This window comes from Dendroctonus ponderosae, unplaced genomic scaffold (assembly GCF_020466585.1).
Source record: "Dendroctonus ponderosae isolate FM_Combo_2020 unplaced genomic scaffold, Dpon_F_20191213v2 Dpon_F_20191213_2, whole genome shotgun sequence".
NCBI classification, from domain to species: Eukaryota; Metazoa; Arthropoda; class Insecta; order Coleoptera; family Curculionidae; genus Dendroctonus; species Dendroctonus ponderosae.
Window position 1 is genome coordinate 15,897,857 of NW_026018165.1, and position 27,962 is coordinate 15,925,818.

At 32.6% G+C, this 27,962-nt stretch overlaps 2 protein-coding genes across 10 annotated transcripts; one reads left to right on the forward strand and one right to left on the reverse strand.

Annotated features, from left to right (window-relative positions):
- Window positions 1–92: 92 nt before the first annotated feature.
- Window positions 93–5,154, reverse strand: LOC109542190 (outer mitochondrial transmembrane helix translocase). Its single transcript, XM_019911310.2, has 4 exons — window positions 4,810–5,154; window positions 2,404–2,621; window positions 1,725–2,065; window positions 93–1,146 (listed from the first exon to the last, which is right to left on the reverse strand). Exons 1-4 carry the CDS (start codon window positions 4,974–4,976, stop codon window positions 739–741), a joined length of 1,134 nt encoding a protein of 377 aa, XP_019766869.1. The 5' UTR covers window positions 4,977–5,154; the 3' UTR covers window positions 93–738.
- Window positions 5,155–6,040: 886 nt separating this feature from the next.
- Window positions 6,041–27,950, forward strand: LOC109542185 (phosphatidylinositol 3,4,5-trisphosphate 3-phosphatase and dual-specificity protein phosphatase PTEN). 9 transcript variants are annotated; one of them, XR_007280761.1, is made up of 9 exons: window positions 6,041–6,523; window positions 8,124–8,384; window positions 8,763–9,001; window positions 10,950–11,097; window positions 11,914–12,422; window positions 13,100–13,250; window positions 16,496–16,628; window positions 20,266–20,460; window positions 20,832–27,950. XR_007280761.1 is itself a non-coding variant. In XM_048663458.1 (9 exons), the coding sequence occupies exons 2-8, from the start codon at window positions 6,466–6,468 to the stop codon at window positions 16,618–16,620; spliced, it is 1,491 nt and encodes a 496-aa protein (XP_048519415.1). In that variant the 5' UTR covers window positions 6,041–6,292; window positions 6,350–6,465; the 3' UTR covers window positions 16,621–16,628; window positions 20,266–27,950. The 9 variants fall into 9 exon arrangements, 6 of the variants coding, with proteins under 6 accessions (XP_048519415.1, XP_019766863.1, XP_048519416.1 ...); XR_007280762.1 differs by having other exon boundaries at window positions 20,266–20,316; XR_007280763.1 differs by lacking the exon at window positions 16,496–16,628 and having other exon boundaries at window positions 20,266–20,316; window positions 20,832–20,916; window positions 27,855–27,950.
- Window positions 27,951–27,962: the final 12 nt, after the last annotated feature.

Genomic DNA, 27,962 nt, shown 5'->3' on the forward strand with positions numbered 1-27,962 from the left:
CGTCTTCGTCTCTTGTACCGTAATGTATTTTCTATCAGCATTGGAACCAATTAATTAAGAGAGACGTGGGGAAGAAAAACAAACACCCGAAAGACGACCAATAGTAGTTTTATGGGATCAACATTTAAAACAACCTTTGTTTCAGATTTACATTAGCACTAATAGTGCCGAATTAACAAAACAACAACTGGTACCAAACGTACGTAGGTTGAAATGCGTATAAAGTATTAGCCATTATCTCCACGAAAAATATCATTTGAAGATAAACATGACTCTTATTTTTTTTACTCACTAAAACTACCTAGCTAACAAGCATTAACAGTCTAAAGAAACAAAATAAGACTTTTACTGCCCTAGATAATTGCCCGATTAATAAATTTATAGAACAATCTAAAATGCGCAAAATTGCTCGTGACAAGGTAACAAACAAATTTCCGTTCAGATATAAAATAATAAATTAATTCCAATTAAAAATTCCAAAAATTAGAAAGAAATCGATTTAACACTCATAACGTTTTGTGTCTAGACGCAGCAAACATAATTAAGTATTACTCAACTCAATGTGCCGCATATATATGCTTTTACTATTTATGTACACTTCGCATATCCATGTTAATTTAGACTAGTTGACTTTTTATATTTACTACACTTCTCAAAAATTGATGCAAACTCGTCGCACTTATTCTCGTAGACTTTAAACTCGCTACCGATAGAATTCAACACCTGGAACCACGCTAGCTAGTCTAGATCTATTCTCTGCGAAATGTTCAAGGAACCACATTGAATTTTGCTTTCTCGCATTTTACTAAAGGAATATTTAAGATCCTCCATAGTTATCGGTCGCAGAGCCTCCTGAAAACGCTCTTCTTCCGGACTGTTCTTTTCTCTGGCTGCCTGTGAATTTATTTGTTGAATCTCTTCTCTGAGAAAATCGCGAATTCTGTACACTGCAGCGTTTCGACAAAGCTCACGCAAATCTGAACCAGAAAAACCGTTGGTGCTTTTAGCAATTACTTCTATATCCACATCGTCGGCTATTGGCTCATTGTCCAAAATCAAGCGAATAATTTGTTCCCTTTGAGCTACATCTGGCATTGAAACGTGGAAGGTAGCTGGCATTCTGCGGAGAATGGCTCTATCTAAATCCTAAAAGAATACAATATTTTTTATATTGTGTGTATCAGCCAAATTGGGTAATTTTTCTATACATATTTCATTTGCAATGTCCTAAACCTATCTTCAACTGTTTCGGAAATAGTAGTAGTAAAAGTAGACGAATGTCATTTTACTTTATGTACCGAAATAGGCAGATAATAAATTATCAGAAAGCCTCAAATTAAGTGGAACTTCGGTAATAAAATGATAGGAATGGAAGGTGCAGCAGACCAGTTTTAAGTGTCACTTAAATATTAAAAAGCTCTTAGCTAATGATTCATATTGGAAACAGTGCAGTTGACCCTTATTTTAGTTGAATTAAGCAACAGTTTAATTCTGTGATTTACATAAAAAATGGTATCATCAAAACCAGCATTTACGCAATTTTCTTTGTTAATATTGACGAAATTGCAGATGTAAACAGTAAAGAGTAATCAAATGTTGCACTCTGTCTCTTCACTAATTATCTTTGCTAGTGAAAAGTTGGGAAACTTCGGTTTAAATAATTTAATATGATGTATACAAGGTTATTGTCTTCCTGTGGAAACCCCAAAAAAAGAGCTACTTACTTGAGGTCGGTTAGTGGCACCCATAATGATTACAGTGCAATTGGGATCAGTGATTAAACCATCCCATAGGGACATAAACTGTGCTTTCATCATTGCAGTGGCTTCATGATCATTGCTGTTTCTAGCTCTTAAGAACGAATCAATTTCGTCTATAAAGATGATGCAGGGCTGCAACTTGACCGCCAAAGTAAACACTGCAGCAGCTAGCTTCTGACTTTCGCCGTACCATTTATCAGTTAAAATCGACAAATCCAAATTGATGAAGTAGGTACCAGCTTCTCGAGCTGTTGCTTTAGCTATAAGAGTTTTTCCACATCCAGGTGGTCCATGCAACAATACTCCTGAAATAAGTGAGTTCCTTGCAAAACGAACATAGACAAACTAAAACAAATATTGAATAACTCTTTAAAACATTTTTTTTGCTTCTCGTTAACATTTGATTTAGTACTATAATGCAAAATAATGTGGCGCGATGTATTAAATTGCATACATAGCGGGTATCTCACATTATTATGATTTGATTTGAGTTGTTATTTGAGTGAACGTAAAGTAATTCTCAAGTAGTGTTCACTACATGTGTTATCTGACTGTACCGATGTACCAAATAAAATCAACGGTTGTCCGAGTTGTTGTCCGGTTGATTCCTGTGCATACGGTATCTTTTAAATCAGAATCTTACCCTTTGGTGGTGAAGTTAAATGAGAATCAAGAAACAAGTCTCTTCGTTGGATTGGCAAAATGACCGTTTCTCTCAATTCATCGATTAAACCTGATAATCCAGCAATGTCCCTCCAGGAAACTTTGATGTCATTGGGGTTTACTAAATGGGCAGCGATCATCATTTCATAGTCGGTAAGTGTGGCCACGGGAACTACTTGATTGTTATGGGGTCCAAGCCTGTAAATAGACCAACACGGGAACGAATCAAAACATGAAAGGCATAATCAAATATAGAAAATATAAATAATACTCATCTTTACTAATAATGTGTTAAATAATGTAATTTAACATAAGCTCGGGTAACTGTTTGCAAAATTACAGAAAATCATAGAAGTCGGACTAAAGAAACATGTAGTTAAGGTTTATGTAAAGCCTATTGAGACATTACAAAAAACTCAAAATTTAACAACCAGTGGAATGTTTGCATTGCATGGGTCTGGGTAACACTGTGTTGAGTTGCGCTTTTGTGTTGTTGCCGCTCTCTGAGTTACAACTCATTTATTGCATGCCTATGCCTTGAAAGTGGATTAAGCTTTATTAGACTCGAAACTGGAATTGTAACATTTTAAAAAAATGTCACCTCATTTTTTACCTCATAATTTAATATTTTTCCAGAAACGGAACTGAGTTACTGCGCCGGTGCGTTGAGTTGGCGCACTAAGCCATTTGCCCAGCACTACGCCAGCTCCTAAAAATTCACTGAGTTGGGTACCGCGACTAGAATGAATGTAGGTCTATTCAAAAATATGTTTAATAAAAACTCGTGTAGCCCTTGTTTAAAATATATCGTTTCCTCATCAATAATTTCAAAATGCGGTCGGAATACCATGTTAGTTAAAGAATTATTAAGGCACGCACACATGATCAGGAGTTGGTGGTCCAATAGATGCGTGAACGTCCGAAGAGTTTCTACGATGTGGGATTAAAAAGCTACTTATCCAATGGGAAAAGTGTATTTCTAGGATGGGATATTATGTATAAAAAAATAATGTTTTCGTATTGCAAAATAAAACAACCATTTAAAAAAAAGGTGTGCGTCACGGGACGATCGGCAGAAATTTTAACTTTATATTATTATAGAAACCATAAAATACTGAACTTGTTTAACGCATGATGGCAATACTAATTTTATAATTTCAATATTCGTTCGTGTTAGTCTAATAATTATAAATTATTTTTAACTGTAATTGCCTTTTGACAATGTAACTATTTTCTAAAATAAAATAATTCATTATTATTAACCGTTGTATAATTACGCTGATAATTATTTAATTACCTTGTATAAATGTGCTTATTTGATACATGATTGATATATAAAAAAGAACATTCAATGCCATTCCTAAAAATCAATTTAGCCACTACAAAACTTCGGGTCCAACTTATTGAAAATGACAGAATTTGTTCAATTGCAGCTTCGTACAGAACGCAAAATATAAATTGATTCGACATTAGATGTTGATTCGATTACCATCTTAACAAAATAGCAGAAAAATCTGAATTACCTTAGACCCAAGTTGCGATTCAAAGCTTTTTTCCTTTCAATAATTTATATTTTATTCATTTTATTACTCATATATCCATTTGAAATATCGCTGGAAATTAGTGTTAATGACAAACAATTTAAATTTCGTACCCGTCTTTTACAAATCCCATTATTTATTCCCCAAAGATATATTTCAACGCTGAATTTTCCATATAACCTTAGTGGGGTACCTACTTAATTTTTAGAAAGATACAGTGAGAGATTTTTTCTCGTGAAGATGTCCTGTAGCTGTAGATTTGAGGCAATAAATAAGTAGTGTGTGTACGTTTCGTCCCAAGGTACACCCGTCTCAGGGTACAACAGTGTCGTCTATACCTTTTAAGTCGACAAAAAGGAAACTTTGGTACACCAATGGCCCCATTTAATAGTGCACTTAATAATTTTAAGTAAGATGGAATTGTATCTTATAATAAGAATATCATGAGAAGCAATTTGGATAAACACCATAATAAATATTTATGTTTTGCAGAACGATTTTCAGTATCATTTATTCTCTTTCGATTCTTAGTTTGGATTAGTATCACCACATCACAGAATTGTCTTAAGAGCATTGGTTTAATATGCCTATGCAAAAAAGGTTAATGAATTAAAAGCATTTAGAGCAAATTCTGAAAGCATGATAGGTAAGTAGGTACTGGCTAAAGATATAGTATTAAAAAGTATTTCATCCTAGAACTTTGCTGACTCTATTAATAGCAATTAGTAGCGATAACCATGTCTGAAAAAGTGTCTGATCGATTGCTTGTAAAGTTTCTGTCTGGTAGCGACAGTAATAAGCCAGACTGCCTAGACTACCAAAGACAAGTGTGCACCTTTCCATACCTTCTCAACTGCTCTTCAGCCACTTTCCTAGCTTTTTTCTTGCTCTTGCTAGTGGGATCTACCTGGTTCAATAGCCATTTGATACTCCAAAAAGTAACTGCAGACACTAGGGTTAGTCTCACTACTAAACTGACGATTTCAGTCCTTGTAAATGGTAAATCGCTCATAATTAGAAAATAGGTGTTGCGCGAAGGTTCTCAAAAACTGTTATACGAAATATTGTATCGGATATCGGGTAATTTTTTGTAAAGTAGGTACATACATAGAAGGAAAATAAAGTAATTGTCAAAAATCAAAATGATTGATAGATCAGGTTCACCCGGTTTCAGTTTTGACGTGTTCTGACCGGTAGTAGTTCCACCTGTGGAAAACAATGTGAAGCAGGTGAAACTCAAAGGAAGGTTTACGTGCTAGTTTTAATATCGGTAATTTGGCTTAAGATAAATAAAAAACAAGAATTTCTGGTGAAATAAACTGTGTTTATTTACTCTACTATTTAAGAATAAAGTTTAAATATCAGAATTCAACTTTTCATTTTCCCGAGAAGGGCCACCGCTGTTCGATTACAAAAGAAGAAATTTTGGTCTTAAAAGGAATAATAACGCTTTTGATATTGGTAAGAATGGTAAGATTTTCGTCTATTTCTCGAAAACTCTTATTGCAACACTAATTTATCAAACGACTCTATGCAAAAAGAGCAAGAAAATAGGGTGCATATGTCGTACTATGACGCAAAACAATGACTATGCTATAGATATAACTGAAATATTTCCGGCGGTTTTAAATCGACTGTGCAATATTTTTAATACATTTATTACGAATCGCGAAACAATCTCATGAATATGCTTTTTCTTTGAAATAAATATTAATGTTTCACCATAAAATATCATTCGATCATCCAATAATGGCTTTAAAATCTATTTCCTCAAAATTATTATTTTATCTAAGAACCTCTTTATTTACAGTCTGCCTGCACCAATGATTGAATATATTTTTTAATGCTATGGAAAATCACTTGCGTACACTGACCACAACCCACAACAAAGGAAATATATTTTGCATTTATTTGGAATTGCTACAGCTTTATTAAACGTTTGAGTTTCTGTTTTATGTATTTTAAAATTATTTTTAAATACAAGTACCAATTAATCGTCGATAATTTAGAACTTCTGCTTAACGATATTAACCTCCATACTATCGAGCTGCCCAACATAACCAATGCGCCAGTTGTCAAATCGGAAATGTCTGTCCGATTTTGATGTTCCAGTTTCGTTTCTTAGACAAAGACCGATTTGACAGAGTTTTAACTTTTTAAGAAAAATGATATTTATTTTTCTAAATAAAACAGTTAATATAACTTGAACGGCACCGACCCAAGTTTTCAGCTAGGACACTCGGGTTGGGGTACCAGTGATTGAAATGGGGAACAGTAAATTTCGCCGTGTTCTCGTACACTAAAAAGGGATTTTTGTGATTATGTGAAGTAGGTCTGATCTAGTGCCAATAGATTCGTTTTTATTTATCTATTATTTCATGATAGCCAAGCTGTGATTACTTTAGTTCAATCAGCCCTTATGTTAGTTGTTCCATGTTACCGAGTTCAAATTTGCCAGTGATCGTGGAGTTTCAACACCTTCGGAACTCTTTGCATTTTTTATGGGTGTCTGTGTTAGTTGCAGAAAATCCAAAGATCGAGTTAAAGCCAGCGTCAAAGGCAAGTCGTATTCAAGTTAGTCAATTATTACTTAATATATCTTACAATAACAGCACACAGTAGATCTGTAGAGTAGGTATAACTAAAGTCTACTGAATTTGGTTACAATTGGCCTTTATTACACAAATGGCATGTAGCATCATATTTCATTTCCATGTAGATCCAGATTTCATTACCTAATGTAGCAAAATGATCAAGTACTGTGTGATTTTAGTTACACCAAATCTTTAAAACATCAATATTCAAATCAAGAAACGAATTGTTGCTTAAGTATCACAAGAGCAGTAAGTTTCAGAATTGACGGTTTTTTCATTCAAAAAGTTTTGTCAGGAAAAGAAAATATCGTAGTCTGTAGGGGAAAGATCCAAATGGTAAGGTGGATGTGGTAAAACAGATCGTTCCAGATTCCGAATTTTTCTTGAGTCACGAATTACGTGTTTGCGGTTGATGAGTACAGGTCGCTTTTCATGGAGTTTCTTTTGCACTGTATACAATTGCTGAACGTATCTAGATGCAGTAATACTTAAGTAGGTAACTTTGACTTCAACAACTCGTGGCGAATTATTTTTCTACAATCCTACCAATGAAATCGTTTTGCAATGGATGTTTGCTTGATATTGTCATAAATAACCCAGTTTTCGGCGCCTGTTATAATCTTGTTTAAAAAAGGCTCAATTTTACCCGTAGCAGCAAATTTGTTACTTAGCTGCATTGAAGTTACTTATAACTCGATCTAAGCAATAGAAAAAAATTCGCATAATTTGTTGGAAAAGAAAACTGTTAAAAATTGTATCAATAAACTTCAATTAGCATATCAAAACAGCACCCATTACTAGGCTAGTGCAAAAAAAATGTTGAAAAAAAAATAAGTACTAAGGCCAGGTGGAAAATGTTGTTGATGTTCCCATTTTAAGAAAGATAAAATTTAAACACAACTAACAGCAACAGTGCCAACTAAATCACTAATAACTTTGATACCACGGTGTAATTGCTTGTCCACGCAGGTAAGTAAGCCGCTCATGCAAATAATATGTAAAACAATTTTATTAGAATAGCAGACATTCCTTAAAAAGCATTGCTATCAAATTCACTGATCTTATTTCGATCTTTGTAATTAATGTTCTCAATTCCCGTTTACATTTAGTTCTAATGAGGTTGTACCCCCGTAGACAAGGGCTTTCATCCATAGATGAAAGTGACTAGGTACCTGCTAAAAGGTACAAAATATATTTTAATACAAACATTTTTTTGAAACCTTACAATCTGTAACATGTTTTGAAATTGCAAATACGCGGTGAAAAAACGAGTGTTTTTTCAATTTCCGGTGTAACCCGAATTGTATTGTACAATTTACAGTTTTCTGAAATCTGTATATCGACTTGCCTGTGTTTCCCAATTTAAAATGTTCTCTGGTAAGAGTGGCGAGTTTTTTCTTTGTTTGTTAACGGTCTTTATGGTGGGAGACCTTGTAGCATAGACAAGTTGTATTATTTGGGGTTCTATAATCTATTTTAGTACTTATTGTTTATCTCATATTTAAAGCTATTATCAATATCGTATATATTTGCGTTCCCATTTAAATGCTATTTGTTAATTTCAGGGCACTGTGGTAGTAACAAAGAGTTTGCCGGTTTTATACCCTCCAAAGCATCGAAGATATGTCACAACATCCCAGTTGTAGTGCCAAAGAATGATGAAAAGTGTTCGAATTGTCTAAGCAAAAAACCTGTAGGGGGCAGTCCCCGTTCTGAGACGATGGCTGCCTCGTTTTCGAACATGAATCTAACGAATCCCATTAAAGTCATTGTCAGCAAGAAGCGAAATCGGTACAAGCAGGATGGTTTCAACTTGGATCTTACTTGTATCCTTTTTGTCAAATTCAATTTCATCGAAAGACCTACTGTTTTAATTTGTTGATTTCAGGCCAATGGCACAAGGCCGATGATTATGTATTTTCAAACTTCCTTACTTTATATTCGTTTGTAAGATATTTTTTTTACTGAAGCTATATTTTCTACCTAAATTCGTTTTATTTTGGGAAATTATTTTCTTACTGGCAGAAGACAAATAGCGCTGTTTACTGAGGATCAATTTAGTTAAGACCTGAATGAATTTGCAGGAATCTTTTAATAATCCCTCAAAATATTCCAGGAACCGTGAATAGAAACTTTGATGAATGACTTGAAATATATAATTTTAAAACTGTTTGTTCTTTAAGTATTTTCCTTGACAATTTTAGACATAACCGATAGCATTATAGCAATGGGTTACCCCGCCTCGAATATTGAAAGTGTTTATCGGAACAACATTGAGGATGTTGTAAAGTTTTTGGACCAGAAACATCAGGACCATTACATGATTTATAATCTGTGTTCTGAGCGAAGTTATGACAAGACAAAATTTCATAACAGGGTGAAGGATTTTCCTTTTGATGATCACAATCCTCCTAAAATTCAGTCTGTTGAACCATTTTGTGAGGTAAGTTATATTTAAAAAAAAATTGTTTAGCTGCAGAACATATTTAAAGAATAATCATATTGATATATTGTATTATTACATGTAAACTAAGCGCCTCGACTCGCTGATGTCGAAGATCTGAGTGAAGGGGTGGTTCCGGTGATGCCTACGATTTGTCTCGCGCGGAATATGATTGTCCCTGCATATTTTGGTATTATGCGCAAAAACAAACGATAAAAATCTAAATTAAAACCGTATACAGTAATACGTATTTCTGGAACGCAAACTGAACAATTAATAAAGAGGAATGAAAAGATTAAGAAAGTGAAACTTAAACTATGTCTGATGTTTGAAATAGTTTTACGCAACGATAATGGTGAATAGCTTGCAGGTGGTGATCAGATTATCACTTGCTGTGGTTCTCTTTTGTAAAGGCTCACTTGGGGCGCAGTCAATGGATTACATGCGTAAACGATTAGGTCCATCAGGTATTCGAAAACTTAGACCGCTAACGGATGCGATTGAACCGGTTCAGCCTGTGGTTGATAGGGTGAATCTTGTGTAGGGTTTTACAATCGACCGTGGATTGTTAAAGCCTATATCTCTGGAATCTCTTTTTACTCGTTTTTTTCCCACTTCCAAAGCACATCAAATCGATTGGAGATTACTAGTTCGGGCGAGCGGTGTTTTGGACGACCGAGAAAATTCTTGAGAAATGTATTTTTAATATAAATCTTCAATGAAACGGGTTTTTGTAATATGCTAAGTAGTTGCCACTTGTTTTTGGTTACGGGGAACTTGAAAAGCGTTCAAGTGAAGCCCATCTAGACACTTTAAAGAGCCTGCAAAATCGTAGAAACTAGGGTGTTTTCACGTATTCTGCACGTCAATGCATCCATATTAGAGCACACCAAACCTGCCGCTCTGTGCCTTATACTTGCGCATTTACAAACTAAGCTGGACAGTTTTGAGCAATTTTCTTCTTTCTTCTGTATAGGGTTTATTTAATATGTTTTTAATAACGTTTTTTTCCTTAGATCTGGCAGATTACACATTGATTTTCTTTGCAAATAAGTAAACACAACGTACAGTGCGCTATTATATCAAAATTTTGGACAAGTTGGCGAAGGCGCCAATAAAGCTAAATGAAACCAGCCTTAGAAATACCATTTTTCTACCCTTTAGTTAAACGTAGACAGCCGCGAGGCAAACCTTTGAACAGAAGGGTCTCATTCCAGTTGCTGCAGATTATTGCATCTCTAAAAAACCTTTTTTCTCGATATATTGGCCAATAAATTGGTTCAATTATTGAAGGTTATCTTCTGGGCCGTTATTGACTACACTGGAATATTGTTCTCACAACAAATTGGTGCAATTTCAGTAAAACCAACATAAGTAAATTTCATACTTTACTTAATTTGGTTGTTTTGTGTTGATAACGACCTGTAGGTCATAGCACATGAGTTAAGAGCCAAATTCTTTGCGTAGGTCTTAATAAACTGACTAATTTTCTTAATTGATTTGCTAAAGATGAGAGATGCTAACTTGTTGCATACAACATAGATTTTCAACATCTGAAAGACAATAAAAAGAAAAAATCCCTAATCGCTTGTTACTTCGAAGAATCGCTGCCAACATCGTCATTATACGCTCTTCGCTCATATCTGGCGAAATTTAGTGGCCAATAGATCGCTGAAAGATGCATGGTGTAATGCCGGTATTACGCTACGCACTGTCGTGTATGCACAGATTTATTCGCCAGTAATAATAAGTCTTGATTTTTATTTAATTAAAATCCCATAACGTAATATCGCCTCCCAATTTTTTCCAATTCATTGCTGATATTGCAGTATCTCAATTTATCAATTCACTGCAACTTGAGAACAATATAATATGAACGTAAAATGCAATCATAACTATCAAAGTGCCTGAAAAATATGTTCTCATCAGTAATTAACTTTTCCTTTAGGATGTTCAAGAGTGGCTAGCAAAAGATGCGCGTAATGTTGCTGTGGTACATTGCAAAGCTGGAAAAGGTCGAACTGGGACTATGATATGCTGTTATTTGCTTCATAGTAGGACTTGTTTGACTGCAGATCAAGCTTTAAGTCTATACGGTACGTATTGCAATCACCACCAATCACCAATGTAAAAACACAACAGAAAATAGTGGAGATATTTCGGTTACTATATTTTCCACGCTAATTAGAAATACTGTTAGCCAAATCCGATTTTATGTTAAGGGGGTAAGTTTTATGTTATGTGGGCTTAAGGATGTGACGACAATCAACGCTATTTAACTAACCCAAACTCATCATGTTAGCCAGATTTGGCACCTTCTGATTATTACTTCTCCTGGTCTCCACAATTTTTCCAGACGATCAAAGCTTTACTTCAGAGATGAAAGTCAAAAATCATCTGAATCAGTTTTTTGTCACCAAAACCATGCATTTTATGAGCGTACAATCATCCTTTTACCGGAAAGATGGTAAACGGTATTTGGACCAGAATCAACGATCTACAAAATATTTCAGGAGGAGGGCGCATTATTTTAACCACGTATTCTACGTCCGAAAATAACAGTTTAATTTAATTCAAAAAATGCAACATGATAATTTTTTTCAAAACGCATAGAGATATTTTAACAACATTCTCAAGGGATCAATAGCTGGGTAAGACACATGTTTTTCAATAAAATAATTTTGTTAATTTTTGCCAGTTGCGTGCGTACCTGCGCGTTACCGAATTTGTTAAAGAAAAAATGCTACGCTACTATATTTTTTATTATTGCGATTCATTCCAAATTCCTCGTTGTCTTACAATAAAAAATATCTTGCATTATTTTTGTAATGTTAAGTCGATATAAGAGCAGTTTGAAATATCGAATTACTTCGTTGTAATTACAATATTGTAAACCGTATCTGATTTTGCAGGTGGCAAACGGACGCAGGACACCAAAGGAGTTACGATACCCAGTCAAGTGCGCTATGTCAGATACTATGAACAGCTGCTTAACAAGGGCCTCCATTATCAACCAGTAACACTGAACATTAAAGAATTTATTTTTGATCCAGTTCCGACCTTCATGGGAGGTCCGGGAAGTTTGTCTTTTATGGTGTGGGAGTCGTTCTCCGACCACAAATTGAGGCAAAAGTATAAAAGTGATGTGTGTAAAATTCCGGTGGACATTCATCCGTTCACGATCAAGTTGGACACGTGTTTTAGACTAACTGGTGACATTAAAATTGATTTCTACAATAAAATAATGATGCGCAAAGAAAAATTATTCCATTTTTGGTTTAATACGTTTTTCGTTGACGTGATGGGTTCCTCAAGTGCAATCGGTTGTGAGGATTGTTTCGAATTAGTGTTTAAGAAAAACGAACTTGATAAGCTAAGCAAGAAGGACAAGCAACATAAAATCTTCAGTGAAAATTTTAAGGTAAGCGTTTTATGCTGTATTTTATAGTAAGTAAGCGTTTGATTCATGCTGTGAAAATGCGACATCTTGCAAGATTTTTTTGCTATGTATTTTGCCCTCACATGGCTTTTTTGTTTTTTAAATTCAAATTTTTGTTTCTCATATATTATATATATATATTTTCCATTGCCTTACGTGTTTTTGTATTTTAATATCTGATTACTTAGTTGTTCAAATGTTGAGAGAAATTGCGACTTGCGTTCTACGTAATCACCGTCGACCGTGAGTCACCCTGTATGTACAGGGTTATTCAAATGGTTACCATCTTTCTGGTCGATTTAGCCATTAATTAAAATAATTATTTCTTGCTAAATAAAAAACAGTTTAATTGGAAAAATATGTTTAAATTTAATTTCCTAACCATTGATATAAATCGCTGTAGGACCTATTTCAACGCGTACACTTTACATGGTTTTTTTAATTAATGTAAGTGTATTCATAACTTGTGACTGAACTAGACAATTGAGAAGATTAGTTTAATGTGTGGAAGTTAAAGCAAAAATTGATATAACGCAGGACTTAATATAATAAAATGTAAATACTTATTTCTCAATATAACAGTATTCTGTTTGGAGGAAATTATTTTTCTGTTAAATCCTATATATTATAATCTGAACTGACTCAATTTTTTTTACTAGTTGAGGATGATAGTGCAAAAAGTTTCCAAGTCCGACCACGCAATTGCAACATCTTATCCTACAGTATGGCCACCATTGCAAGACACCACACCCACCGAAAGCTCAGCGGGTTCTTCCGAGGAATCAGACGATGACGATGATTGGGATTCTGGTGAGCACAATGCTGAGTTGCCTCTCGTTAGGCCCCAGTGATAAATTAACTTATCAATATATTATTAAATACTTTGGAGTTGTTTGTTGAGTTGTATTTTGGGTCAGTTGGTAGCGAGTAGCGATAACTGATTATTAACGCCGTTTGCCGCTTGGGTATTGTTTCTGACCTCCTCTATTCTTCATTATTTTTTCCTCCTTGCTTTGTAGTACTAATAACAATAATTAATAACTGAACATATTCCTTGTTAGTAACATAACATTCAGCAAGTTTATTGTGGTCAATGCAAAACTTTTTTGTGATTGGTACTGGTCCAAAAAATGTAATTTGACTAGCAAAAATTACATTTGCTTTGTTGTTGGCAGAATTATATCAGATTTATTCAAAGCGAGAACACAATTAAATTTTCGGACAGTGATTAAATCTTATTCTGTTTATTTCCTACGCATTTCAGTGATCTGAGCTGGAAATATATACTTAGATCAACTAGTTGTTACTTAGGGACTTGCTCTGTGCTAAGGAAATAAACGCAAACAAGTAGCTTATCTGCGAATACGATTCTTTTCAGTTTTGCATTTGTTTCTGCCGTTGAAAATATGGATCAAACAGCTTCGAATGTTTATTTACAGTCTACAGTAAGTGCACTTTTAGCTAGGGTCTAGTCAGAAGCACTACCTTCGGTCGGCTTTTTAAACTAATTTACTAATAAAACTGCTGTAAAATTTTTAAAACTTTAATGTGATTAAAATAGAATGTCTTCATCAACAATATTAAAAGATTCAGTTTATCTTGCTTTCGACTTGAATTATTACTAAATTTACGTTTTGGCTTTGTTAATGTAACGCTTGAAAGGATACTCACTGAATCAGCACTAGAATTGGTCGAAATAATCCATGAAAAGAAAATCCAACTAGTGACATGTACATAACTTTAAATTTGATCTATACATATTTTTATATCAAAAGTTTATGAATGGAAACGTAGGCGTAGTTGCCGTTGAAAACGAGACTTTATTAGAGAAAATTACCTACATTTGATCTTTACAATTTTTCTAAATATGTGTTTTTATTCAAAGCTACTGATTTATTTACAAAATAATGTGACGTTGCCTCAAATTGATGTTCTCAGAATTAACTGCTTTTGTGTGAATTAATGAATTATTTACTAATGGGTGAAATAGTTCATCATAGGTATAAAGATTTTCTTGTGATATCTTTCTGTCGCAATTTAAATTTTGACATACTCAAAAAGAAAAGTTTCTATTAATATTATGTGGATTCCAGAATGGAAACAAGCTAGATCGTTTATTTCAAAAAAAATGTGAAAGTGACCACAAAAGTTGTTTAATTTTACGCAAAATTTTTAAATCTGAATTTAAAATACAAATATAAAACACGAAAATATCAAAATTGGACATAATATATTTTTTTAAATGAAACACCCTATATTTTTAGACAGACCAATAGGATTTTTTCCCCGATTTTAAAAATATATATTTTCCTATATTTGTATTAGCCGTTTTTGTGCTTTTGTGTTGCTATTGAAAATTTTTAATACAGAAAAAACATCTAATACAAATCTAGGAAATCAAGAAAAAAATCCAATCGACCTGTCCAAAAATATATAGGATGTTTCATTAAAAAAATACTATGTCAATTTTTTTCATTTCCGTGTTGTATCTTTTTATTTTAAATTCAGATTTCAAAAAATTTTGTAAAATTAAACAACTTTCGTGTTGGTCACTTTCACAATTTATTTGAAATAAAGGATCTAAAGGGTCAACTTAAGCCCATGTCCCATGCATCCATTTATACCATGATACGAAAGTGTTTCTATTGGTTGGAGTTCTTTAGTTCGCACGACGACGGACGAATTGACACATCTTCAACCAATAGAAACACTTTCGTATCATCATATAAACGGATACATGGGACATGCGCTTTATGAGGAAACACCCTGTACTTGTAAAATAATCCCTCACTCGTTGGAGCACGATTCTGTTGAAAATATCGTCTTTCTTTATTTAGACGATGATCTATAATGACATGATCTATAAAAAAAATTAAATAACATTTATATTTGTCCCTGACTTTTGTGTTGTTTATTAGCTTCAATCGTTTTAAAGCTTCGCCGTCATTTCATTTTGCTTGCGTTATGAAATATGTTCATCATAATGTGTAGTAGTATACCTAATAAGTGAATGTTGTGTTTTGTGTTTGTCATAGTGATATATTAATTGGTGTTGGCCGAGAATTTTCTTTGTAGGAGTTATTGAGAACGTCACAAAGAAAGTTTTCATGTTTGGAATTATTTTTCGAACCTTGGACGGAGTTAATTGTTGAGGTACATGGAGAGCCTAATTGCCGATAGTGCAGGTTTATGTGTAAAATGGGTTACTTATTAATTGCATACGTTTGAGATCTCTTGGCATATACCAACCAACTTTCAAAATCGATAGGAACTGTTGCGTGTTCGAAAAGATCGCAATGATCAAATTGATTTGAAATTAACGGAAGCGTGCATATCAGCAAATTTTCTAATTTGCTTTGTTCGAGATACAGGGTGTACAAGTTAAATTAAATGTTTGTTTAACTTTAAAGCTTCTTTACTAGTTCTGCGATTACCACTCAATTTTGGTGTTCTTTTTCTGAGAATGTGAGACTACATTTTTTCACTTGCGTTATTTTTTTCTTGTTAAATCCCTCCTCTCTTTCGAAAGTCTGAAACATTGTATTAATATATACCGAGATTCTATTAGCATCAGCTAACAACAAGATATCAGATCAGCTAACACAAGTGTAAAGTAAACACATCTTGAAGATTTTCTTCGGAAAATTGTTTTTTTGTTGTTTGTTAAAACAGCAAGGCAAAAGCCTCTTTTACATAATAGTGTTAATGGAACTTAGAATGTTAAAGGTAACCTTATGCCACAAGACTGAGTACTTGGTAACAACGAGTAGCTAGCGTTAGGCTCTCCAACTTCAGATCCGATTCGAGCCCGATCAATCAGACAAAAGCATAGACATTTTATAACTGGCACCGTTATACGAATTTTCTCTATTGCAATATGTTACCTACTAGACAATTAATGTCTGTGTAATTGAGTTAATCACATACTTTTGCGGAGCTAAAATACACTAGCTTCTATTTGCCAGTTATTATGTCTATTCCATTTTTGCTTCCCATTTTATTAAAACACTAACCTAACATGGCGGATTCTTCTGCTTTCTTCTTTCATATATCAGTGGTGGTGGATCCGGAGTTGTTCGATCCGCGGGGAGTAGGATATCGCATTCTGAGCGAGTGCGAACTAGCATCGCAACTCGCCTCGACCAGTGGCGAAAATCACTCGGAAGTTTTGATGGTGTGACCGCCGTCGTAAGAGAAATGTTGTGTGCTCTGGGTTTTATTTTCTTGAGTGTTTTAATGAAAAAATAAGTTTTGCGTCGCGGGCGCCTACTTTCTTCTGAAGTACTAAATTATTATAGAGTGTACATGAATCTTTTCGACGTGACTTGTTTCTTCATAAAGCAACCCAGCTCCATAACTACACATTATTGGAAAATTTGTCACATCAAGTTTGCAGACTTTAAATCGGAATTTCTAAGAATGGGTTTAGTTTTTGTACTTGCGGTTGCAGTTATTTTTCAGCTATGGCGATTATTTTCCATCATCTACCTTCCGTTTTCAAATCAATTATTTGGGTTTTTTTTTTATTTATTTTTAAAACTGGGTCACCTCTCTACAGGGCATCTCAAATTCAAGTAGCAGAATAAAGCTATTGAAAGGCAGGCGAAAATGTATCGGGCGTGTATTGAAATGAACGAAAGTTGTATTGGGAACTGAATAAAAAGCACATAAAGAATGTTCATAAATATACAAGATTATTCAGGTTGTATGACCTAGAAATTTGCGGCCGAGGTATTTGATTTTTAGTTGTTTTATGGATAACATACTGCATGCTTACCAGGAGTACATTTAAAATTTATTTTGTAATATATATGGTTCTTCTTTTACTAGATTCAACCCAAAGTTATATATTTTTTAATAAAATGCTCTACGTGATATTATGTTATTTTTTGTGCACACTAATAGCGTAATAATATTAAGGGCATTTTATTTAAAAAATTGCAACATGTATATTAAGGGCATTTTATTTAAAAAATTGCAACATTGGGTTGAATGTAGTATTTGGAACACGCTGTACATCACGTACACATTTAAAACAAAAAAAAAAACTTTTTTGAGCCACACAGTATGTAATTTTTGCATAAAATCGCGTATTCTCCAATGTATTTTATATATAAAAAACTACCTGGAAATGGATGATTTGAACATCTGTTTTCGAGATATTTGATGTGAAATATTATTTTCGTGATCAACATCAAGAAAAAGTTAATAATATTTCTTTAATAGCTATTGTATCGACACAATATTCTACTGGAGGGTTTGAGGTGCAAAAGTAAAATTTACCATATTGTTCAAAGTATTCCTCAAAAGCATTGATTTATGGAAAATGTTGGTCAGCCTACTGAAATTGAGATACCCTGTATTAACCAATATATAAAAAACATTTTTGCCCTATGAATCTACATTAAGTGGTTAATATTTTAAATATAAGACGTAAAACTGCGGGATATTTTGGAGCGACTGCTTTCTATTATTCTTTTGTAAAGTATACCATTGTAACACCGTTTGTTACTACGAAAATACGACTCAGAACTTACTTTTTCATAGATTTCCATGACACTAAAATTTTGGATGACTTGAAGAACAATATATTCGAAAAACTACTAAAACAGAGTAAATAATATTTATTCGATTTCACAAGTTGGATGTTTATGAGTGCTCATAAGAGATCGTATTAAAGAAAACCAATCGATCCAATTTACAAATGCAAATATGTGCAACTGATAATATCTGAAATATTGCTTTTCCAATATTGTCACAGTTTTTTAAATTACGTTAGATATTTGTATATTGATTCTAGATGTTTTTGATAACTATTTCATATATCTATATATTCTGAATAGCACAGAGGTGAAACTAGTGATTGTAAATGGCTTTTGATATGACTCTTTCTCAATTGCGACTCTGCCATCGATTATTTCTGCAAGACGAGTACAAACCTATTTATACGTTATCTATTGTAGGTAGATGGGAAAAATATACATGGCATAAATATTGGTCATTTTAATAAAGTCACATACTTAAAGGGATTTTATAAACATCTTGTCTAAAATCAATGTCCACTAGAAATCAGATGATGCAATGAGGCAAACCTTAGGACAATCAAGAATGGACATTTAATTTATTTCTGACATCCGAAGACAATCATGGTTTTTAAAAATATACTTCTACTTCTAAAAATATATTTGTTTTATTATTTAATGTTTTCATTGCTTAGTTCGTATGAAAAACGAAGCTTAAATTCGATAAACATTGACACAAATCCACGAAAATGGCCCCAAAAATGTTTTAGATCCGTTCCTCGGTTTTCAGAAAATATCGATTGTTTCGATATTTCCCTTGGAATAATTATGCCTCTAAAGTAAAAAATATCTAAAAGTTTCCTGAGTTTATATGCTTTTTGTCTGGATATTGACTATTATAAAACTTTTCTATTCGAATTGTTCGTTTTGGAAATATCGCAGCTCGTTTTCATGAAGACTTGCCAGCACTATCCACGGTAATCCGGAATAAATGTAGATCGTTGCCAAGTGCCAAAAATAAAAACATTTTATTATTATTATTATGTGAAGTGCGTAAATTTTTTCATGCGTAGTACGGATGCGCGCGCACGTATTGCACTACGCGTTCCGAATAGCATTCCTTACACATGAGAACCAAGTTTAACTGAAACACTAGGAATGCGTTACATAATAATTGACACCAGCAAAAGTATTTAGACATTGTGTGAAAAGTTTGTGGTGTCATAATGTGTGAACTATTGACACCTAAAGCTCGTTCACACGGTGACATTAATGTCGTGACGTGAATTCCACAACAATGTTATTGTCTGAACATGTCTCAATGTCATGTGACGTGACGTTAGTCTCACATATCGAACTTGTTTGATATACGCAACCGCGACATCGTGACACTGCCACACTGACACTGTCTCGGTGACATTTTGACATTTCTTGGTTATCAATCTTTGGCGTGATATTTTCACTTGATTTGGTTTTAAATCATGTTCCATTTTGATTTTATTACATTTCTACTTCTATTCTTACTTCTTCTAACACATCCGCTATTGCAGACGCGAGTTCCGTCATTTTGACAAGAGTCTGTCGCGACACTATCTGTTGGTGAGTGTGAACACTTAGTGCCATGACATCGAATGTCAAATTTGTCACATAATTAGATCTCACGACATCGATATCACCGTCTGAACGAGCCTTCAGAACAGTGTTGTTCGCTTGGCAAGAAGGAACTGGATAATAAGTTGATGATGGTTTCTAAGAAACGAAACGTTGAAATGCATTTTCATAGATCTTCGACCATCTTCGATATCAGATCTCGAAAAGGTGCCATGCGAAAGAATTTTTTGTTTTTTCATATGATGTAGAAATAATTTTGATATAAAAACGAAAATGTAAAATCTCTTTCACTACCAAGATTTCTAATGGTAACTTTTTCAATTTGCATTCTCGAGATCATGTATATTTTTCCGTAATAGTAATAGTCGTAGATACTAATAAATAATTAGTTATATAAACAAAAAATAACCTTGTAGCATAGAGTATTTTCTGTTACTACTAATTAAAAGTTAGCATCTTTTAAGGAAGACTTAACTTGCATTTTTACTAAAACACTAACCCTTCGTTTCTAGATTTGCTGGGCTAAGAGGTAATTGTTTTTTTATGTAATAAGCTAGAGACATGAAGCATATTATTTGCTCAAATTTCCATAACTGTTTTAGAACGAAACTGATTTTACGCTTTATAATCTGTGGTTTCAGCTCGTGTATCGTAAAAATTGGCCATTTCTAACTAACGTCTACATTTTGCAGGGGAATCAACATACCTATGATATGGGCTCTACGTGTCAAAGTGGAAAAGATGTAAATATTGCATGATTGTCTATCATTCATAACGTTTGCTTGTTGCCCTTTCACGCCATGCAACATGGGGTTGTGTATCTGACAATGTGATGTTGCTTATAATTGTGCTTTACATGCCTTCCTCAAACCGATCACTTTTATAGGGTGAGACATACATTAGCATGTAGAACTGTCTATTTAGGGCAATCGTTTAAATTATCGCTCATTTGCTATACTTTATGTCATAGCTTTTTTACTAGTTGAAGTGATAATATACAAATAAGATAAAAAATTTAAGTGCTCACTATCGGTAACTTCTCATTGTTTGTATGAGAAAACAGACATTTACCCTTATTACTCAGACACCGAGATTTGAGAGTATTCTTTGAATGGAAAACAGACGTTTGTCCTGTGGAAATTTTTTACTATCTACAATAGAACTATCATCAGCATTTATTTATTCATTATCATCCACAATCCACTGGATTTAAATTGGTAGCAGTTGTGTGCTCAAGTACACTAGTATTTTTTTATAGACAACACAATGATGCTTGGAACCAGGGAAATATGGCGCTTGGCCCAGGAATAAGACATCATACCTATTCCGAGTTGTTTCCCTTGGTAAGTGGTTATCTTTCGTTCTATACTCAACCTTTCCAATTTCGGATTTTGCTGTTCATGTGAATTATTCTCAGTGAATCTACTTAAATATATTTGTAGTGTTAATATTTAAAAATAAAAAGAACTTGGTGTGCCCTTTTAATATCACATTCTCTAGCTAAATATAGTGTGCTCTTAACTTTTTAGACTCGGTAAAAGGCTAAAGGTTTTTATACGTTTACGACGTCTCTGTTTGAATTTTTGCTCGATATAATATTTGATTTGTGCGATTTATATCTATTCAAATGCTAGATAATGCTAAACGATTGCTGCATGGTGTAAAAAACTACCCAATGTCATTCAGTTTTATTACGTAATTTTTGCTGCTTTTGCTAAGTGTTTAAGCAAACACTTTGTTAATAATTTGTAAATTTTTCAAATATATATTTTTCTTTTAAAATAAAGAGACTAGTACAAAATATTTTATTATTTGATCTCAGTTTTTATTTTTATGATAAAGTCTTGCCTAAGTTACTGTTCAGAATTATTTTAAAGTGTAACGATTCCTAGGTAACATTGCCTCCATTATTGGATAGTAAAATAATTATGTATATGTGAAAAGGCCTTTTGTTTGAAATTGCAATAAGCTTTTATAAATTGTATTAATTAGGGTTTAATTCTCTAAAGGCATTTTTTTGCCTGAAAGAAAAAGTGCCTAACATTTTGTATCGATCTTAGATTGCTAATATAAGTTTACTTTTAATTTTTGTTTTGTAAATATTAAGCATTAGCTTACGTTGAAATACCATACTTTGATATTTTGCCGCGTGCAAGTGAATGACATGGCTTTTTTTTATGATAAAAAATTACTATTTGGGAATATTTTATTGCTTTTTCAACATTTGTGATTCCACTTGTTTATTTTAATATTTGTCTGATTTGATTGCTGGATTTTATCAAAGTGAACAGTGAAACTCCATAATAATCCAACTCAATCTGGTCATGTTTGTTCAACTCTAAGTGTTTCTGGACATGTAAAACTTGCCATTATAAATCACCTGTGTTGTCACCATGTTCCTATACTTATATTCACGTAAGTTCAATTAATATATTAACTGCCCTATTTAATATGCACCTAAGATTATATGTTATTTGGTTTCATTCAAAATGATGCAGTTATTGATCTTCGTTTGATATAATTTATCTTTTTACAACTTTATTTTACGAATTTTTGTTTAAGGCGCAAACCGTTTCAACTTAGTAGAGGAAAATGAAACTTTTTTTATGTTCAAATTACTTTGATGTTAATGAAGAAATAGATTGACTTTTCCTAATGGGACAATGTAATGTTTTTGCGATTTTCTTTATTCAGTTTGGCCTCAGTGGAAATGCATTTGCTTGTGATTCAATCAATCATGCTTCGCATTCGGATATTATTAAGCGTGTTAATCGCTGGAAGAAGCTCTAAATAGGGTGTGGGATTTTTTAATTTCTAAATTTGGCCAGTTGTGACTTAATCTGAGGTTGTAACGTTAGGATTTCGTGTTCAGCATGAAATTATCAGTCGGGATTGAAGAGTACTTTTGAGCAGATATATTAATATCTTTATAGTATTTGACTGGCTTAACTAGAATTTTGTCAAACCAACCGCCTCGTTTTACCTAGTTTTAATTCTTTCGACGACGGTACACTAATTGCCGTAAGGTTTCTATTAACTCTATTATTGGCATATTTTAATCATTGATATTTTAACTTTCAACTGTGATGACTTGTGTGATCAGTTCGGCGACTTGTTTCTGTTTCTTTGTATTTTCCAATTTTTTTATCTACACTTGCCCCCTGATTTGGACCGTACAAAGTTTAGATTACTAATCCAATGAAACAAACATTAATAGCCAGACACTAAATAATGGCCTGATGATGCTGAAATAAATTACCGAAACACAGACACACTTAACAAGAAAGCTTTATTTGGTGATATTAATGTAAAATTGTATATACTGTAAATATTATAAATTACCTAATTAATGCAATTATGAAGATTATGTTTACAATTACTATTAATTATTAACAATTAGCCAAATTTGGTAGGCTGCTATCCGTATTTGAAAATACATTTATAAACATTTTAGAAATTACGGAATATACTCACTCAACTCGTTAATGAAATTCCCTGCATATTACTATCAAATTCAATTCTTGCAAACATTCTGAATACTTTTTGTGCATTTGGTTTATTCGAACTGTCTTTGCCTTACAGATATATAAACCTGTAGCACCTACCTTATAAAACTGTATAAATAAATGTTAGGCCTGTTATAAAATTTTACGTGTTTACGTTATGTTACGTTTATTAATATTTACTGCGAGTATTACAATAAAAAAAAGTTTTTCCAAATTTTCGTTTGCTATATTTTGTGGCTCGTCCTCATCGAGTATAAAATATGCACCTAACTGCCAATTACTGTAAATAGAAGAGTAATTTAAATTGGATTAAAATATATTTTAATGTGCAATATATCTATTGATATGCTTCGATATCTATTCGTGTCGGATATTAATATACATATTTTTATGAAACGTTCGATATGATATATCGATATATTTATTTAGCTATTTGCGCTTAGCATTACTTAAAAAGCGTTAGAAAGCTTTAAAGAACCTCAGCCGTTCGACGCGGGTTTTAATTTGTTTATAAACCACACTACTACGTTTTTCTTTTTCTACAGCAGAAAGTTAAATTTTGTATTTTGAATATAAATAAAGCTAAATAATACATTTTTTCATAATGAGTTTATTGTTTCTATAGTATAATCTATTGTTTCGTTTATTAGTTGGTCCTTCTTCTCTCTTTTATTATCCCTAAGTTGTTTTTTAATTAGTTTGTTTAGTTCTACATACTCTGTTGTACCCCTTTTCTTTATTCAGTTGCTTTCGTTTTTCTAGCAGTCTCTTGAAATTTTGATCAATTTTCTCTTTTGGATTTGATCTGTTCTTATTTACTTCCTCAATGCTGTCTTTTAGGGTTCTTTGTATTTTGTCATTGAAACTGTTAATATCGAGTAAGTCATTCACTTGGGGGGATCCATTCTTCTCTCTACCGCTGTTTTAAACTGTTACGAATACGATATTCGAGTGTTTTTATGTTGATAAATATATTTTCTTTGTTGCTTTTTTTCGATAGCAACTATTGTTCGAATCAATCCATTAGGTATTAAAAGTAAGTAGCATTAGGTGCTAAAAAAATTAATAAAATCGAGTGTTTTTGTACGGAAAGTTAAACCGGTGGACGCCAAAAGAATACTGTATTAATTGCAATCGAATGAAAAATTGTCTACCTCGGGTAGCAAATTTTGGACTTTGGGCCGAAGGGTTTTTAGAAAACGCCCGGTTAGTCGACTTCTAGTCACATGACTTCTTATTTAAAACACTTAATCTTGCTATTTTTATTCAAAATATAGGTATAGATTCCTATAAAAAAGTTTTAATTAAACAAACAAAAAGTCGGTTTTTCGAGCCACGAAAAAATTACAAGGGTTGTTTTAATGAGATGTATTCTAAGGGTTAATTAGTTGCTGTTATTCAACATATAGGTATAGATTCCCCTAAAAAAAGTTGTAATAAAACAAACAAAGTCGGTTTTTTAGAGCCACGAAAAAATTACAAGAGTTGTTTTAATGAGATGTAATCTAATGGTTAATTAGTTGTTAATGCATATCGACATTCAAATTTTAAAAACTTAAAAATAAAACACAAATGTTCCATTGTTTTGAATATTATCCCTGCATGAAATTCCGTAAACAGAAATATTTATTCAAAAAAGTTTGAGTTGTTGCTTATTTTATTATCTATAGTAAAAAATATATTTTTGTCATTGTTAAATTTGTTGCCAGAAGAATTTTCTTTATTTTTTGGCCAGATGCAAAAGCTGCAATACTTTATTACGGATAATTACAATTTAGAGTTCTTCCAAGGAAAAAAAACGGCGTCTGCTTAAATTAAAATATTTTCATTTCATTACCAATATGGTTGCTCTTTATGGATAAACTATGAGAAAACAATTCTACTCGTTCTTTTAATATTCTGTTTGAATATATGGCAACTTTTAAAACAAAGTTATTCATTTGAATCACTTCGGATTCCCCTGCAGTTGTAGCATTTTGATATCGTACTTTCATGGTTTTTACTTGAACATTCGATAATATTGTTGTTTCCCTGGAAAAGCGTTGAGAACACAAAACTTGAGAACAAAAAACTGTTCACTTTTGTAAAAATTAGCGAAATATGTTTCAAAACATTAATGAACGTGTTTTGCATACAACTAAAGGTATGTTCAGTTATTAGTACTGATACCATGTAAAAATACTCCGAAAATGATAGTGATAGCAATATGAAAATAAGCCCCAAATAGTTTTAATGTCTAAAGTTTTCTCACTTCCCATTCGGTAGTACTTATACTTCCAACACATCTTATTATAAACAACATCAAAAATACGCACTATTAATTCTTCAGTAACATACAGTTACAAAATATCTTTTTTGTCTAAATTGAAAACACCCAGTGCAGACATTCAGTTGCATAGGCAAGCAGTGATGTAATTAAAAAATAATATGTTTCAATGGCAAAGTAGTACTTGTTTAAAGCAGAATAGAAAAATGTGATGTACATGTTGAAAATTTAATGGGTAAATTTGCTCTGTATGACCCGGTACTATGTGTTTTGATTAAACCAGGTAATCATCCAATAAAGTAGATTTTTGATGTGATATATCTGTTAGTTGGATTAATTGTGAAACTTCATTGGTAAACATTTGCGTATAATTAGGTCATTACCACTTAACTAGAACACAATGTACCAAGCAAACAGCTGAAAATGGTCAAGTATTTTAAGTAATTTTATGTTTAGTAGTTGAAATTGGCACAAATGTAATGGTCCACAAACCATAGATGCTATTTTACCGATATTTGTGTTACAAACATGTCACAGTTCGTCATTAGTGAACATAAATGTATCTATTAGTTTCAATACAACATATCTATACATTTATAGATGTATGTATGTATGTTGTAGAAAAGGTGTTTTATTTATAGTTTTATAAAATTATCAGTTAACTCTAGGGGTCACTAGTTTAAAACTCAGTCAAACTGCAATTTTTCAAAAACTGCCTTAAATTAATATTTTCGTTTTGCCTCCACTGCACACGGCCATCTAATTTAACGCGTTCGATATTCTAACATTCTTACGTATTCGAAACAGTACATTTGATCATATTCAGAGTGCAGTGGTAGAAATGGAAGAACTAGTCTGATACCTCCATTGGATTTTAAATGTTTAGACATTCCTTCAATCTTTTGTCAATCTATTAGGGTTTTTTAATATACATATATATTTTTTTGAATTGACCTTGGATGCGTTTTAATTGCTCTTTGAACCAAACAGTTTTTACGACTTTATTTTGGTAAATGTGATTAATATACGATGTTCGCCGTACGTATAACTAAAAAACCTAGCAAATATTTTATACTCAATAAATATATTCCTCGTTGTTTCCTCTTTGCAAAGTCGACCTCCCAACTATCAAAATACAAAAGCTCGTATATGGGGGACCTAAAAAATCTTATGGTAAACTCAGGTGTTTCCCTAGCACTAATGAATTTGTAATAATGACTGAAATAAAATAATGCTGACAGCAGGAGTTTTGAAAGCCAGGCAATTCTTATTAGGCACGGCTGTTTTTTTGTATCAAGTTTGGTCAGTTATAACTTTTTGGTGAGATAAAAACGTCTTGGATAAAAACACTAAAAGAGATAATATTAGATTATAGGTCTAAAACATTAATTAAACGGTATTGCCCTATACGAGAGTTTGCTCTTTGCGGTGTTTTATTTTCATCTTTGCTGATTTTTTCTTCGAATAAAGTAAAAAGGGAGGTCTGACCTATTTTCGCAGTTTTCATTTATTTGGTAGTTGATTTGGAAATTACGGTTTATCAATTAAATAAAATATATTTTAAACATACCCTGTACATTTGTAAATTGTTATTGAGCCTTTCATAATCATAACGTTTTAGAATCATAAATTGTTTTAGAGTTTGTCTTCGTTCAAGATAATTTTAAATAACATTGGAAAATTAACTCCCAAGTAGAAACACTTAAATAAAAGTTTTTGGTTTGGTATGATTCTGCGAAATTTCATTCATTTTTATTACACACTTGACCAAGTACCTCATTAATTGTAACATAAGTTAATATGACGTGAATAAATTAAGCTAAGTTTCATTTCTTTTTCGTACACTTGTTAGTAACTGTTTATTTCGCCATGTTCATTGTAGAGAGTTCTCATTTGTATATATTTATTGTAGATTATTGACCAATTAAATATTTGCTAAATCTATTTCTTTAGAATAATAATGTGTCGTTTCTAAAATAAAGTATCGCAATAAGGTTTGGAGTTAATCAGTTTCTGAAACGGACGTTTATCCGATTTTAAAACTAAAAATATTTATTTCTATACGAAATCAGGCTTTATTTCAAATAATTTAAAATGTAAAATTGGACTTTGTGATAGGATGGTATGATTAGTTAAAAATAATACTATTCGTACCTTAAATAAGACGGATAATATTTGTATATGTTCATACAGGGTGGTCGGAAAAGTAGATGAATTATTTCAAAAATACTTTTCTACTGCTGTAAATATCATTATCCGTCGTACATTTAAGTGATGGACCAGAAGTAGTTTCATTATATGCACTGCATATCTTCCGCCCTGTATGCTAAGAAATTATTTGTAGTGTGTAATGTAAAGTTTTATACTTATAAGAGTTTATTGTTAAATATTCTTTGTGATAAGTACATTTTAGTAGAACAAGTACAATGTAAGCCATTGGTAAATTGGAGCATGATAAGAAACATTTAGCGCGTTTTTTATATGTATACTCCTTGATATTTATTTTCAGATCTGATTGTGACCAATGGCTCCTTAACTATTTTCAAATACATCGTCTCTAACTTTATGGTCAAGTTTGGATGTGAATAAAAACTATCTGAAATAACCCGATGTTTTA

What these genes read in the sequence shown, in the direction of transcription:
- LOC109542190 (XM_019911310.2), bottom strand. Translation starts at nt 4,976, where the DNA reads ATGAGCGATTTACCATTTACAAGGACTGAAATCGTCAGTTTAGTAGTG. An exon ending in GCTGAAGAGCAGTTGAGAAG is followed by an intron (nt 2,622 to 4,809) that starts GTATGGAAAGGT and finishes GTCTATTTACAG; the next exon opens with GCTTGGACCCCATAACAATC. An exon ending in GTGCCACTAACCGACCTCAA is followed by an intron (nt 1,147 to 1,724) that starts GTAAGTAGCTCT and finishes GTATTCTTTTAG; the next exon opens with GATTTAGATAGAGCCATTCT.
- LOC109542185 (XM_048663458.1), top strand. Translation starts at nt 6,466, where the DNA reads ATGGGTGTCTGTGTTAGTTGCAGAAAATCCAAAGATCGAGTTAAAGCC. An exon ending in AGTTAAAGCCAGCGTCAAAG is followed by an intron (nt 6,524 to 8,123) that starts GCAAGTCGTATT and finishes TGTTAATTTCAG; the next exon opens with GGCACTGTGGTAGTAACAAA. An exon ending in TCAAGCTTTAAGTCTATACG is followed by an intron (nt 11,098 to 11,913) that starts GTACGTATTGCA and finishes CTGATTTTGCAG; the next exon opens with GTGGCAAACGGACGCAGGAC.